General features: G+C 43.6%; 2 protein-coding genes across 2 annotated transcripts; both read left to right on the top strand.

Moving 5' to 3' along the window:
• Nucleotides 1–243: 243 nt before the first annotated feature.
• plpp6 (phospholipid phosphatase 6) lies at nucleotides 244–4,861 on the top strand. The gene is made up of 2 exons (XM_030771668.1): nucleotides 244–880; nucleotides 4,479–4,861. The coding sequence occupies exons 1-2, from the start codon at nucleotides 391–393 to the stop codon at nucleotides 4,844–4,846; spliced, it is 858 nt and encodes a 285-aa protein (XP_030627528.1). The 5' UTR covers nucleotides 244–390; the 3' UTR covers nucleotides 4,847–4,861.
• A 3,848-nt stretch (nucleotides 4,862–8,709) lies between these two features.
• Nucleotides 8,710–15,148, top strand: LOC115809466 (dimethylaniline monooxygenase [N-oxide-forming] 5-like). The gene is made up of 9 exons (XM_030771134.1): nucleotides 8,710–9,096; nucleotides 9,242–9,430; nucleotides 9,600–9,765; nucleotides 10,271–10,413; nucleotides 12,746–12,945; nucleotides 13,092–13,227; nucleotides 13,654–13,873; nucleotides 14,417–14,489; nucleotides 14,699–15,148. The coding sequence occupies exons 1-9, from the start codon at nucleotides 8,965–8,967 to the stop codon at nucleotides 15,102–15,104; spliced, it is 1,665 nt and encodes a 554-aa protein (XP_030626994.1). The 5' UTR covers nucleotides 8,710–8,964; the 3' UTR covers nucleotides 15,105–15,148.
• The last annotated feature ends 743 nt before the right edge of the window (nucleotides 15,149–15,891 follow it).

Consider the following 15,891-nt stretch of genomic DNA (forward strand, 5'->3'; position numbering starts at 1 on the left):
GTTATCTTGGCAGACTTAAAATAATCAGTGAACCAAATGTTTGCAATGATGCCTAGGTGCATTTTTTTTCTCTGACGACAACAAATTATTTTGCACCTCAACTAAATCCATGATTAAGAGCAGCCTGATAAGCTATACCTGTGTCACTAGACATGATTTAGCCTTCTAATCACGTGATCCTTTTCTTTCGCCCTCCAATAACATTTAAGTTCCCAGAGAGCTTTGGGCATGGATAATCAAAGATGGCGCCTCCGGATCCAAAAAGGCAATAACGTCTCTTATTCTCTTGTCAACTGAAAGACAGAACTGTACATTTTCAGCGCTTTAGGACAATAATCACTGCATTGTAACTGGACTGTGGCTTTTGTCTTTCATTCTTACTCAACTGACATGCCGTCTCCTAAAGCAAAAAGCAGCGGGGGTCGCAGTGGCAGTGTTTCTGGTATCAGTAACAACGGGCGCTACGAATTCATGTCACTGAGTAGAAATCCACCACCACACCTGCTGCAAAGACAAGGATCAGATCCGACATCGGCTCGACTCCGTGCCTCTGAGAGCCCGATACGTCGCCGAGGCTCAGGGTCATCTAATGCCTCCACGTCGTCAACCGGCAATCAGCAGATGCCGGAAGAGGACTGCATGCGACTAAACCCGTCTTTTGTCGGAATAGCGTTCAGCTCCTTATTAGCGATCGACTTGTGGCTTTCCAAGCGACTGGGTGTATGCGCCTGTGAGGACTCGTCGTGGGGTAGCTTTCGCCCCCTGATGAAACTGATTGAGATTTCTGGTCATGGAATTCCGTGGCTGGTCGGTGCTGCTTATTGTCTATATAAGAGCGACAGCGCCGCTGGTCAAGAGGTCATGTTAAATCTACTGATGGGTAATTTATTTGTTAATGTTGTAGTTGCGTCGTTATTACTCTTAATGTTTTCCCTCCTTAAATCAAAGTATCTTCAAGGTCATTTACGCACACATATTTCCGTTTGGTCGCAGGCTCCTTTCGCTTTATATAGTCCTCTTTACTCGTTTAATCAGTCCTTTAACTGCACATTCCAATGCTTCACCCCTCTGCAAAACTTTTGCATTCCCTAGCAAAAGACCTGTAATGAACTCAGATGATTATCTACACCTGACAACCTCGCGTAACATTTCCAGTTGTGATAAAGGTGTCGGGTGAGGTTTGATGTTCAGTATTTGGTGTTAATTTGTAATATCTATGGCGCCTTGATTTTTAAGACTCATCCAGCGGTGAGGAGAGCTCATCTGCTGCACCATCTCTGTCACTGCAGAACAGTAGCGAAGTCTACAGCGCGTTCCCAACCACACATCAGCCTCCTCAACAAATTTATTCACTTATCTGCACCAGTAGCGTAGCCAGAAATATTCATTTAGGTGGGCCTGTGGGATATAAAGTGTGCAAGATCCAAAGCAAAAAGTAATCTGTACATTAACCATAAGTTTTTTTTACTCTTATTTTAAGATCTCATTAAAACATTATTCAGAGTATTTGCCTACTAGTAGTTGGGACATTCTAAAAACGCTCAACGTGAAAAACACTTAACGTGGCTTAATGTTCCAAAACTGCGATCAATGACTACCTAATGGCTCTCGGACATCTCTTGCCAGAAACACCTCCTCCTGTAAAAACCGAGATCCTAGGAGTATGGACGTTATCTTACGTTTTCCTCGCCACTGACGCCCATTATAAGGAAAAGACTTGACGTGGCTTAATGTTCCAAAATAGCGTCCAGTGATCACCTTATGCACTCGAATTAGAATTTTTAAGATGGTAGAGAGCAATTTGTTGATCTTTGATTGTAGTTTTGGTGTATTAAGTCACGTTGAGCTTTTTCCTTATAATGGGTGTCAATGGAGCGATAACGTGGGCCTACGTTAACTTAGGCTGATTTAACAACCATATTAATTGGATTTTAGTTTTGCTTTTTTGATAGGAGATGGTGTTTATGACACGTGAGATGTCAGACAGATTTGGTGATCATTGCTCGCTGTTTTGGGACATTAAGTTGCGTTAAACTTTTCCTTTATAATGAGCGTCAATGGAGAGGAAAACGCTAGATAACGTTAGATAACGACCATACTCCTAGGATTTCGGTTTTGATTTTTTGACCGGATTAGGTGTTTCTGACAAGAGATGCCCGAGACATTTGGTGATCATTAATCGCAGTTTTGGAACAGTAAGCCACGTTAAACTTTTTCACGTTAAGATTTTAGAATGTCCCAGAAACCAGGCGACTTGCAGCGTTATTTGTTCATTTAATGCTGTAACGATATCCCCAGTAACATTATAGCACAACTGTTGCATAAAAGCAGAGTGTCAAACCGAAGAGTTCTGGCGACTGCTGCTCTACTCACTGGACGTCTTGCCGTGATATGTCACTGACAGCCAATTCACGAGCAGAAAGGCGGGTGCCTAAGCCAACGCCACCCCGCGCTCATCTGAACTCTGAAACTTCATTACAAGTGGCGGGATTCTCTGTCCATTAGTCTGTTTTTTTCCTATTAATTTCAATAGTGTAAGAAATAATGTTTATATATTTTTAATTTTTAGCTAACTCATACATGATTTTTTTTTTATGATCTGCAGTCATTTCAGTGGTCTTTTAATTCCAATCTGAGAGTTTGAGAAGACAGCATCTGGAAAATAAAAGTTTAATAGTCAGCTGAAAAGGAGACTGCCATCTGAGATTGTATCACAGCACCTTAACCACAGTTTCACTGGCCTGGACACATTTTGGTGAGAGAGTCCATGTGGACTTGTTCAGGGTTGGTTTAAGTCTTTGGTGAGGGATTGCAAAAGCACCTCTTCATTTGTTCTTTTCCACACTGCGACTGCTGTTGGGGTTTCAACACTGCCAGCTCTCATCTCTTTCTTTCCCCTGTCCTCTCTGTCCATCTCTGTCCTCATGGCTTCCCATACCCAGCTCAGCGCCGTACTGACCCAGGGCTTAGGGTTAGGGTGTGCCAGGGCCAGTCAGGGGCTACTGTCAGAACAATACTGAGGCATGTTGATCATTTACCCTCTCACTGATCCAGAGGAATGACAGCTCCTTAGAATTCTATTTTCCTAAAGAATATAAACTGCATTAATACACAGTATGCCTGCAGTTGACTGGTGGAAACAGTGTACTGCAGGTGATGGTGGTGTCTCCATAGACTAGGTGTAGCACTCATGTAGTCACTCAACATTGGTTAAGTAACCAGAGGGTTGCAGGTTCAAACTCCAGCAGCGCCTCTAGGAATGTTGGTTTAGCGTTGGAGAGCTGCTGATTCTAATGATTCTCTCCCTCCTGTGGATACTGCTGCTCTAGTCTTCAGTATAGCGCTGAAGTACCGTGGTACCCCTGTCTCCTCTACCCCTCACCACAGCCCTGTGGCCTGGGGAAAAGCCAGGAGCACAGTAAGTAATGATTATATAGACACGGCCAATCAATGATTATTTGTTGCTCCGGATATGAGCAGCAGTTGAGCATAAATGTCTTTCTTACCATAGCTGAATGACGTACACACAGACGTCACAGTTCATGTTTAGCCAGACACTTGACAGTATGTCCGTATACTTGTCATTCAGTTACCGGGTCACACAGTCACTCTCTCACACACTCTCGCACTCAGCAGTTCCCAGCATGGTCATGTCACACTGCTGGCACCTTATTTGTCAATAGCAGGATTGAAGAGAGATAGTTTAGCAAAACTGAAATGTAAGTTTCACTGAGTTCTGTATGTGAAGTTCATGCGGGGACAATTGGCATGTTGTTCAGGGCATCAAGAGATGAGAGAGTCCTGCAGAGCAGATGCCGACTGGTCTTTTAGTGTGGACAGGAACAGACAGAGTGAAAAGAGAGACAGAAACAGGGAATGAGTGTGAGGAGTTTGGAAGAATAGTAATAGAGTGGAAGACGAGGTATTTGAGTGGTAATAAAATGTTATAAGATGAAAGGAAAGGAAAAGAGAAGGTGTTCATTCAGCTGAAAACAGTAAAAACCTGTTTTTTGACGGTACTGTTAACATAAGTTAGCTGTGGTTGTCAAAGTCCTGAGATTGTATAAGACCCTATTGTGTGTGGATGTGTGTTGGTTGTATTGGTCAGATCTACTGCACTGCTTCAAAACACTGACACCCAGTCATACCGTGTGCTTGTGTGTTTAAGAGCCAATCCATTAAAACAACAGTACTGTCTCATGCCTGTCTCTTGCTTTTCCACATGGGCGGACCCCTGTTTCAGTGACCAAAGAACCGACATAGTCCAGCAGTCAAGTTTAAGTGTCTTTACGTGTTTTTAAGTTTAAGTGTTTCTGATTTCTGTCAGATTTGTAATTGTAATAGTTTCCTTACCAGAACTAGTTACTGTCTTTCAATCATTTAAACCTTTCTTAACTTGTCAAAAATGTTCTAAAATTTCCAGTTTTATCCTGTCTTCGGTTAGGTCATCTCTCATGTGGTTTTCTCTCTGTTTACAGCCCTGCTATTGGACCTGGTTCTGGTGGGCGTAGTTAAGGCGGCAGTTCGCCGGCGCCGTCCTGCACATAACCGAATGGACATGTTCGCCACCTTCTCCGTCGACCGCTACTCCTTTCCATCGGGCCATGCCACCCGCGCTGCCATGTGCGCCCGCTTCTTGTTGGCACACTTAGTGTTGGCAGCGCCACTCCGCGTGCTCATCCTGCTCTGGGCCGGTGTTGTGGGTCTCTCTCGGGTCCTCCTCGGACGCCATAACGTGACAGATGTGGCATTTGGTTTTTGCATGGGCTACTGCCAGTACAACCTGGTGGAGATGCTTTGGCTGTCACCAGCAGCACTGCAAAGCATGCTGGGACAGCAGGGCTGAGAGTGGGGCGTAGAATGGGGGGGTCTGGGTGAAGGAGGCGGAGAGATTTGGTTAGGGATGGAGTGATGTAACCATGACCTCTTAACCTAAGGCAGACGCTGCGCTCTGACCTCACTGTGATTGGGAACCATTCTATTCACCAGAGAAAAAACGGCACCAGAGGAGGGACTGAAAGGGAACTCCATCCATCACCTCACACTCATTTTACACCCTGCAGACACCACCCAGCGGCTGTGCTACATTATAGTCGTGATGGTGTAACGGTTTTTGGTCAAGGTCACTCGGTTCTTAAGGCGTCTTAACCTGTAGCATGCACTGGACTCTATCTTCTGTATATATGTAGCTATATGGAGTTGGATTATCTCTATCTCCTCGGACAGATTGTTTTAACTGAAATTTAAATGAACTGTTGTTGTCTCGCTGAGCTATGCTGTAGACATCAACAATTTTAAACTGTTAATGACAACTTTTTTAAAAAAGTAGATGTTTTTGAGTTCTCCCTTCCTGGTAAAATCAAAGATAAAACCAAGATGAGACACTTTGACCAAAAGGCAGAGAATGCACCAGAACATTCCACTGTTTATCTGCACTATGAAGCCAGAGTAAAAGTTTAACTGTTTAATTGATTTCCCTCAGTGTGAAGTCGCTATGCAATAGACACATTGATTCAAGTTCATGAGAGTTGACTGTACTGACTCCAATATTCCGGCCTGGAGATGAAGACCACTGACAGTAAACGCTTAGTGAAGACCACTGACAGTAAACTCTTAGTGAGGACCACTGACAGTAAACTCTTAGTGAAGACCACTGACAGTAAACTCTTAGTGAAGACCACTGACAGTAAACTCTTAGTGAACACCACTGACAGTAAACTCTTAGTGAACACCACTGACAGTAAACTCTTAGTGAAGACCACTGACAGTAAACTCTTAGTGAAGACCACTGACAGTAAACTCTTAGTGAGGACCACTGACAGTAAACTCTTAGTGAAGACCACTGACAGTAAACTCTTAGTGAACACCACTGACAGTAAACTCTTAGTGAGGACCACTGACAGTAAACTCTTAGTGAAGACCACTGACAGTAAACTCTTAGTGAAGACCACTGACAGTAAACTCTTAGTGAAGACCACTGACAGTAAACTCTTAGTGAAGACCACTGACAGTAAACTCTTAGTGAGGACCACTGACAGTAAACTCTTAGTGAGGACCACTGACAGTAAACTCTTAGTGAAGACCACTGACAGTAGACTCTTAGTGAAGACCACTGACAGTAAACTCTTAGTGAGGACCACTGACAGTAAACTCTTAGTGAGGACCACTGACAGTAAACTCTTAGTGAAGACCACTGACAGTAAACTCTTAGTGAGGACCACTGACAGTAAACTCTTAGTGAAGACCACTGACAGTAAACTCTTAGTGAGGACCACTGACAGTAAACTCTTAGTGAAGACCACTGACAGTAAACTCTTAGTGAAGACCACTGACAGTAAACTCTTAGTGAGGACCACTGACAGTAAACTCTTAGTGAGGACCACTGACAGTAAACTCTTAGTGAAGACCACTGACAGTAAACTCTTAGAAAACAGAGACATGTGACTGAACCACTTGTGTAGCAGGCGCTGCTGCGAGACTCGTCAGGTGTGTTTTTCTCTGTGGATGGTTGTGTTGTTTGACCTTGTGACCCTTGTGATTTGCAGAGGGGTTATTTAAGGGTAAGAGGCCTGTGCGTGTGTGTCTGTGTGAATATTATCCAGATAGCAGTGTTAATGTTTTCCAGAGTACGCTGCTGTTAGACCCCAGCCTGAGCTGCGTTATAAACACATGAAAGGTGAAAGTTTTGTCAGCCCAGACTTTGGCCTGTAAGGGTTTTTGACCCAGTGAGGAAACTAGGGCCTGTCTGCTCAGAGGGGCTGGTTTTTAGCAGCTTTTGTTCTGCTCCTGAGTCAGTCAGGTGTGATGTGTGAGACAGATGGTGAAGGGGAGACGGTGCATGAGAGCAGAACTTGGTACAGAAGTCTGCCTCCTGTGATCAGACAGAGAGAAAAGTCTGGTTAATACTCATTAATAAAAAAACAATGCAGAAGTCTGCCTCCTGTGATCAGACAGAGAGAAAAGTCTGGTTAATACTCATTAATAAAAAAACAATGCAGAAGTCTGCCTCCTGTGATCAGACAGAGAGAAAAGTCTGGTTAATACTCATTAATAAAAAAACAATGCAGAAGTCTGCCTCCTGTGATCAGACAGAGAGAAAAGTCTGGTTAATACTCATTAATAAAAAAACAATGCAGAAGTCTGCCTCCTGTGATCAGACAGAGAGAAAAGTCTGGTTAATACTCATTAATAAAAAAACAATGCAGAAGTCTGCCTCCTGTGATCAGACAGAGAGAAAAGTCTGGTTAATACACATTAATAAAAAAACAATGCAGAAGTCTGCCTCCTGTGATCAGACAGAGAGAAAAGTCTGGTTAATACACATTAATAAAAAAACAATGCAGAAGTCTGCCTCCTGTGATCAGACAGAGAGAAAAATCGTTTCTTCTGTTATTAAGTGTCCCATCCTCCCTGTTTCATATTCCCCTCCACTGTCAGGTCGCTAAAGGTTTTCGCAGGTTAGCGCTCACAGTAGACATGCAGTACCAAACCTTTTTGAAACTGTGACGTGAAACCTGCCGATTGCTTAAGTGAATGTCATGTAAAAAGTGCAGTCCTTTTACCGTGCCGGGGGAAAAACCCGGAGATTGGAATGTGGGTCTGAGGCTGAGAAACAGTCGTGCTGTGCAGTGGGTCTGTGTGACACGGCTTGGCTTCCACTTCTCTAACTTACACACAGACACTGACCATCAGGCCGAACATACTCTTCACCTGTGCTTTACAGAACAAAACAGCTCTTTGATATTCTGTAACCTACTTTTGATCTCAGTTCTTATCTTAACCGAGAATGGCCCCCGCTTCCCATCAGAATTCCCTGTCAGGAATCCCTGATGGAGTCGTCTGAATGGGAGCATTGACTGTGGGGCATGGTGCTTCCTGTCTGATTAGATTTGCATCAGCAGTGGATCTGAGAGCAGTCTTACACAGCTGGAGGTTGATCAGCTTAGTCAAACTGCTAAAATGCAGAGTTTGTCCAAAGGTGCAGGTTCTGTCTTTGAAATGCCATTAGGGGTAAAAGAGACTCTGGTGTGGTGCCTTGTTTTGCTTGTGGGAACAGCCGGATGACCTGGTCTTCATCTCACATCACATCACCAGCTCTTCTCTCTGTGTACTGAGGTGTATATGACATAGTCTCTTATATGACTGTTGTATGTTGTTGTGTGATATCTAAAGTCCAGTGTAGTATGTAATGTGTGTGGGGTGTGTTTGCTATAAATACATATGTGGTAACAGGTTTAGCTCTTTTCTTTGTGTATGTGTGTTTCACACTCATAATATCATGATTGTATTTTCTAAATAAACCTGGAAGACACTGAGGTCCCTCTTTTCCTCCATGAAAGTGTGTAACGTGTTTTATTACAGCACAGGTTCTCACGAGACTTAAGGTCTGTCATTTTTGGCTGATTGGTTGAGTTGATTAGTTGAGTTGATTGGTTGAGTTGATTGGTTTGTCTGAAGCCAAATGCCAGATAATGCAGTGCTCCTGTTAATCAAGGTAATGGAAAATTGCTATTGCGTCAAACACAGCCCCTTACAATGTTAATATGGTTTGATTTGAAAAGACACTAGTTGGCCTTTAATGAATCACAGACTATGTTCCTTGGGTAAACATGAAAGACCACAAGACCACAATCTTTTGTTAATGATTATATTACAATATGTAAATGACAACAAAGCTTGTCCATAAATGTCAGCTCTACATTCTCCACTCTGAGGATCACAGCCCCAAACACAGGCGACCCAACAGGTAGGTCGTTTTCTTCTGATCTGAAACAACACATGTTGCTTTGTCTGGTTTTTAAGGTAATGTTTTTTAGTTTCAAGCCCTGCTTGTTCCAGGATTTGTATGCTGGTCTAAATTCTTACAGAAAAATTGTGTCTAAAACAAGCATTGAAGTGAGTGACAGAGCGGTTTGGTGATGGTGAATCAGATGGAAAGTTCTGTTGTGTCCAGTTATAGTCACTATGGTGCGGACAGTGGCCGTGATCGGGGCGGGACCTGCTGGGCTGGTCAGCATTAAGAGCTGCCTTGAGGACGGACTTCAGCCAACGTGTTTTGAGAGCAGTGACGATATAGGAGGCCTCTGGAAGTTTAAGGCAAGAAATCAGAATCTTTTCTCAACACTGACTGAAGCTTTTGATTACCTCAGCAAATGGATTTGTCCAAATGTTACTACAGATGAAGCTAAAACAGAGCACATATTCCCCCAGCAAACCCACATTTGCCAAATTCTTGTTGCAGGAGGTTTCTGACCCCAGCAGGGCGAGCATCTATCGATCCCTGACCATTAACATCTCCAAAGAGATGCTGTGTTACAGTGACTTTCCCATTCCTGCTGACTACCCGAACTACATGCACCATTCCAAGGTGCTGCAGTACTTCTGTCTCTACACGGAACACTTCAAGCTGCTCCAGCACATCCGCTTCCAGGTAAAGTGTCCAGTGACCGCACTGTGCCAACTCTGACTGGGAATCATCTTCGTACTTGTCTCAGGAGTCTTTTAGCATGTCATTAAACATGGTTACATGGCCACACTGTGACAACAAACACTCTGTGTCTGTGTGTGTGTGTGTGTGTGTGTGTGTGTGTGTGTTTTAGACTACAGTGCGCAGTGTGAAGCAGAGGCCTGACTTCTCTCGCTCCGGTCAGTGGGAGGTGGTGATTGAGTTGAGGGATGGGCAGAGAGAGACCCATGTCTTTGATGCAGTGATGGTCTGTTCAGGTCACTACAATTATCCGAACCTCCCACTCAAAGACTTCCCAGGTAAATTCCATTCATCACTCCCTTCACAGTAACCCAGTAAACATAACAGGGGCCAACCTGCCTCCTTTTCCCAAACATCTATAACTGCAATGGTTCAGAACAAGGACAAATAAAGCCTCTGTTTTAATGTTGAACATTAGTGGCAAATAAATCGGAGCCTATGTGCCACTGAATGACTGTGTTTTATGTAAGTGTATTTATAGTAATTATATAGTGTATATATGTTTTATGTTTTATATATACATGTATACGTGTGTGTGTGTGTGTGTGTGTGTGTTTTATAGATGTATGTATATATATATGTATATATATATTGTGCCCTGCCATGGACTGGTGACCTGTCCAGGAAGTTTCCCTGCCTTTTGCCCAGTGAGCGCTGGGATAGGCTCCAGCAACCCCCATCACCCTAATTAGGATAAGCGGCTTAGACAGTGAATGAGTGAATGAATGAATATATATTGTATATTACGCTATCAGCGAACAGTAACAATCCAAATGTTTCCAGGTATTGACACTTTTGAAGGCAAGTACTTCCACAGCTGGGATTATAAAGGTCCAGAGGATGCCCATGGGAAGAGGGTGGTGGTGATAGGAATCGGGAATTCCGGAGGTGACATCGCTGTGGAGTGCAGCAGAGTGGCAGAGCAGGTGAAACTCAAAGAAATTCCGAGTGTCTGACGTAGTCGGAGGTGTTGTCGTCGGAGGTGTTATCGTTGGAGGTGTTGTCATTATGGTTTCTGTCAGCCTGTGTAAAGAATGAATATCTACGTAACACTATTCTGAAACTCTCCAGTTTCAGCGCTTATTGTGTTAGAGCTGCTACGACAGGTCCCTGACAGTGTAATTCTTGTCTTATTGTGTTAGAGCTGCTATGACAGGTCCCTGACAGTGTAATTCTTGTCTTATTGTGTTAGAGCCGCTACGACAGGTCCCTGACAGTGTAATTCTTGTCTTATTGTGTTAGAGCCGCTATGACAGGTCCCTGACAGTGTAATTCTTGTCTTATTGTGTTAGCGCTGCTATGACAGGTCCCTGACAGTGTAATTCTTGTCTTATTGTGTTAGAGCTGCTACGACAGGTCCCTGACAGTGTAATTCTTGTCTTATTGTGTTAGAGCTGCTACGACAGGTCCCTGACAGTGTAATTCTTGTCTTATTGTGTTAGCGCTGCTACGACAGGTCCCTGACAGTGTAATTCTTGTCTTATTGTGTTAGAGCTGCTATGACAGGTCCCTGACAGTGTAATTCTTGTCTTATTGTGTTAGCGCTGCTATGACAGGTCCCTGACAGTGTAATTCTTGTCTTATTGTGTTAGAGCTGCTATGACAGGTCCCTGACAGTGTAATTCTTGTCTTATTGTGTTAGAGCTGCTATGACAGGTCCCTGACAGTGTAATTCTTGTCTTATTGTGTTAGAGCTGCTATGACAGGTCCCTGACAGTGTAATTCTTGTCTTATTGTGTTAGCGCTGCTACGACAGGTCCCTGACAGTGTAATTCTTGTCTTATTGTGTTAGAGCTGCTATGACAGGTCCCTGACAGTGTAATTCTTGTCTTATTGTGTTAGAGCTGCTATGACAGGTCCCTGACAGTGTAATTCTTGTCTTATTGTGTTAGAGCTGCTACGACAGGTCCCTGACAGTGTAATTCTTGTCTTATTGTGTTAGCGCTGCTATGACAGGTCCCTGACAGTGTAATTCTTGTCTTATTGTGTTAGAGCTGCTACGACAGGTCCCTGACAGTGTAATTCTTGTCTTATTGTGTTAGAGCTGCTATGACAGGTCCCTGACAGTGTAATTCTTGTCTTATTGTGTTAGCGCTGCTACGACAGGTCCCTGACAGTGTAATTCTTGTCTTATTGTGTTAGAGCTGCTATGACAGGTCCCTGACAGTGTAATTCTTGTCTTATTGTGTTAGCGCTGCTATGACAGGTCCCTGACAGTGTAATTCTTGTCTTATTGTGTTAGAGCTGCTACGACAGGTCCCTGACAGTGTAATTCTTGTCTTATTGTGTTAGAGCTGCTATGACAGGTCCCTGACAGTGTAATTCTTGTCTTATTGTGTTAGCGCTGCTACGACAGGTCCCTGACAGTGTAATTCTTGTCTTATTGTGTTAGAGCCGCTATGACAGGTCCCTGACAGTGTAATTCTTGTCTTATTGTGTTAGCGCTGCTATGACAGGTCCCTGACAGTGTAATTCTTGTCTTATTGTGTTAGAGCTGCTACGACAGGTCCCTGACAGTGTAATTCTTGTCTTATTGTGTTAGAGCTGCTATGACAGGTCCCTGACAGTGTAATTCTTGTCTTATTGTGTTAGAGCTGCTATGACAGGTCCCTGACAGTGTAATTCTTGTCTTATTGTGTTAGAGCTGCTACGACAGGTCCCTGACAGTGTAATTCTTGTCTTATTGTGTTAGCGCTGCTATGACAGGTCCCTGACAGTGTAATTCTTGTCTTATTGTGTTAGAGCTGCTACGACAGGTCCCTGACAGTGTAATTCTTGTCTTATTGTGTTAGAGCTGCTATGACAGGTCCCTGACAGTGTAATTCTTGTCTTATTGTGTTAGCGCTGCTACGACAGGTCCCTGACAGTGTAATTCTTGTCTTATTGTGTTAGAGCTGCTATGACAGGTCCCTGACAGTGTAATTCTTGTCTTATTGTGTTAGAGCTGCTACGACAGGTCCCTGACAGTGTAATTCTTGTCTTATTGTGTTAGAGCTGCTACGACAGGTCCCTGACAGTGTAATTCTTGTCTTATTGTGTTAGAGCTGCTATGACAGGTCCCTGACAGTGTAATTCTTGTCTTATTGTGTTAGCGCTGCTACGACAGGTCCCTGACAGTGTAATTCTTGTCTTATTGTGTTAGAGCTGCTACGACAGGTCCCTGACAGTGTAATTCTTGTCTTATGATGGTTATTGATGTGTCATGTGTGGCCAAAGACATATCTGCAGAAACTGACTTTAGTCGTCTGGAATATCCAGGTGTACCTGAGCACACGCAGAGGAGCCTGGGTCGTCCGCATGGTGTCGGACAATGGAGTGCCACTGGACATGAAATATAACACACGATTCGTCCACATCCTCTTCCAGTTACTCCCAGTTAGTATTTTAAACTGGATTGGTGAGCAAAAATTAAACAGCATGTACGACCACACCAAGTATTGCCTCAAACCCAAACACAGGTGAGGACACAGTGCCAGAGGGGGGGGGGGGGGTGGGGGTGTTCTTTAGCTCTGCTGGTGATTTGCTGTATTTTTGTCTGTGTGTGTGTGGGAGAGAGGGGATATAAAAACATAAAATCCTAACGGATCTTCTGGAATGTTCTCAGGCTATTCAGTCAGATCCCAGTGTTGAACGATGAGCTGCCTGTAAAGCTCCTGACAGGCGGCGTGATTATTAAACCCAACGTGAAGGAATTCCGCAGCTCTAGCGTGGTGTTTGAGGATGGGACTGTGGTTGACAAGGTGGGTTTTTCATCTCACTGTGTCCAGGAGCTCCCCACAAATTAAACAAATACAGAACAGGATGTATGAAACTGTAAGGGGCTTTATTCCACCTAGCAGTCTCCCATAAGCTTTTATTCAGCCTAGCAAACTCCATCAAGCACCAACATAGAAATGGCATCAAGGTGTACCAGCTTTTACAGGATCATCACGTGACCAGTCACACCAATCATCAGTCAAACAACTCAAAAACTCTAAACAGGTTTTGATGTTCCGGTAAAATAAAATCTTGAAATAACAGTTCCAAAGTGGAAACTGAAATTGAAGATTTTTTAGGACAATACACACAAACTAAAAAGACCACCAAACAGGCTATCTTTTAATAAATAAATCTAAGATTGAGATAATAATCTCTCATTATTGTTTTCTGTCCTTTTTCGTGTCCAGGTGGATGTTGTGGTGTTTGCCACAGGTTACAACTACGACTTCCCTTTCTTACCCCCCTCGGTGAAGAACACATCTGGTCACAGGATGAGCCTGTATAAGCATATCTTCCCCCCTAGCCTGGAGCGCCCCACACTGGCGGTGGTGGGTTTCATCCATGCCCTGGGGGCCATAATGACCCAAGCTGAAATGCAGAGCCGCTGGGTTACCCAGGTCTTTAAAGGTATACAGGCCTTTAAAAGCATATAGGTAATAAGGGTATAAAGGTCTTTAAAGGTATACAGGCCTTTAAAAGCATATAGGTATTTAAGGGTATAAAGGTCTTTAAAGGTATACAGGCCTTTAAAAGCATATAGGTATTTAAGGGTATTAAGGTCTTTAAAGGTATATATCAATCCAGTCCTAATGGTCCATTGTTTTCCGCCACTTCAGCGGTGGTCCCACTGCTTTATTGTGCGTGAGTGGAGATGTTTATTCTGTGATGATTGGAATAAAACACAGGATGTGGCCTGAGGAAGTTCAAGGCGTGTCAGATGTCCAGGTCAAGGGTCAGCCCGCAGAGGGATGTTTAATTAAGTGCCACATCCATGTAGTGGGAGTGATGCAGCTGATACTGGATCATGCTGTGTGTGCTTTCAGATTAACAGTAGTGTGTTTTCCCTGAATGAGAAGTGGCATTTTGACCCGAGGTAATACATGTGTAAACAGGAGACCAAATACAAGCACCTGGTGTTGAAACACCTTTTCCTTGTTCTTTATCCAACAGGACAAAAGAAACTGCCAAGCAACCAGGTTATGCTAAAGGCTGTGGAGAATGACACTAAAAACATGGAAAAGAGGTGAGACAAGCTTCTATTAAGCCTGCCTGACTGACTGCTAAATATAGTGTGTATATAGTATCCACCAGTATATGAAGAAAACATATATTGTTGTTATGCAGAATCATCAAATCTCCACCAGCTCCTACACTTTTGTCTGTAAACTTTGCATGACGATCTTGAGCTTGACTCCCCTGAGTTCATTTGATCTCATCTCCTCCTCCTCACAGTTACATCTGCTCCAGACAAAGTCCACTGCAGGTCGACTTTGTCTCCTACATGGATGACATCGCCGGAGAGGCTGGAGTCCGTCCCAGTCTCCTTTGGCTCTTCTTCACTGATTTCCCTTTATGGAAAAGGCTTCTGATGGGCCCAGTCACAGCCTACCAGTACCGCCTCACTGGACCAGGCAAATGGAGCGGTGCCCGCCATGCCATATTCACCCAGTTTGATCGCATGTTCCAGCCCCTGCAGACACGACCAGTGGACAGTAAGAGCGAGAGTTCGCTGGTCGGTCGTCTCTTTAAAATGAGTCTGTTCACACTCCTTAGTGCTGCCACTGCCTACTACATCCAACAGAACCCACCAGAAACTCTCAAAGATGTCATTTCCACCATCACTGCTTGGAGGGTCTGAAAGCACATCCAAACTTAAAAAAGTGAAACCATGTGATTGTAGGACAGTTGGTAGACCTGGAACAAGGCTGGGTGGGGGTGGGGGTGGGAGTGGGGGGTGGGGGTTGTTAGTGATGACAGGAGACTTGCAGAAACAGAGTGAGACTAGATGGTGTATTACCACTATAGCTTAACTTTTTACTCTCGTATCAGAAACACATGAAGGTTCTAGGGTATTACTCTCATATCAGAAACACATGAAGGTTCTAGGGTATTACTCTCATATCAGAAACACATGAAGGTTCTAGGGTATTATTCACATATCAGAAACACATGAAGGTTCTAGGGTATTACATTCAGATTTCAATCACTTCTGACTGAAAGTATTCCGACTTCCTGTTTGTATGATGATCTTAACAGTGGACTATGTTAAGCGATTGTTGTGTTTGTCTTTCCACAAAGAAAAATGAAATTAAAAACTAATTGAAAATGTTTTGTTATTCTAAATTGCTGATGTACTGTGATTTACCATGAGCTGTAATCTGTGATCTGCTGTGATAGGCTGTTTGTATCTCTGTACTGGGAAGTATAATTTGAGGCAAATAAAATGTGTTCTTCTCAGTTGTCTGTTCATTTCTAGCAGATGAGCACTTCGTGTGAACACGTGTGAAGATTTTCATTAATTTGAAAATTTCAGCTAAAATTTCAGTGTGCTCTTCTCCACCACATATGAATTGGTTTCATTTTAGAGACTCATCTCAGTCTACTGACCCCCTCCTCAGTGTGCATGTTTCAGAAAATATATGGCA

The sequence above is a fragment of the Chanos chanos genome, chromosome 4 (assembly GCF_902362185.1).
Source record: "Chanos chanos chromosome 4, fChaCha1.1, whole genome shotgun sequence".
NCBI classification, from domain to species: domain Eukaryota; kingdom Metazoa; phylum Chordata; class Actinopteri; order Gonorynchiformes; family Chanidae; genus Chanos; species Chanos chanos.

Bases quoted from the DNA above. Each gene is read 5' to 3' on its own strand.
- plpp6 (XM_030771668.1), top strand. From the start codon at position 391: ATGCCGTCTCCTAAAGCAAAAAGCAGCGGGGGTCGCAGTGGCAGTGTT. The intron at 881-4,478 runs GTAATTTATTTG...CTCTGTTTACAG, and splicing joins CATGTTAAATCTACTGATGG to CCCTGCTATTGGACCTGGTT.
- LOC115809466 (XM_030771134.1), top strand. From the start codon at position 8,965: ATGGTGCGGACAGTGGCCGTGATCGGGGCGGGACCTGCTGGGCTGGTC. The intron at 12,946-13,091 runs GTGAGGACACAG...GAATGTTCTCAG, and splicing joins TGCCTCAAACCCAAACACAG to GCTATTCAGTCAGATCCCAG. The intron at 13,228-13,653 runs GTGGGTTTTTCA...TTTCGTGTCCAG, and splicing joins ATGGGACTGTGGTTGACAAG to GTGGATGTTGTGGTGTTTGC.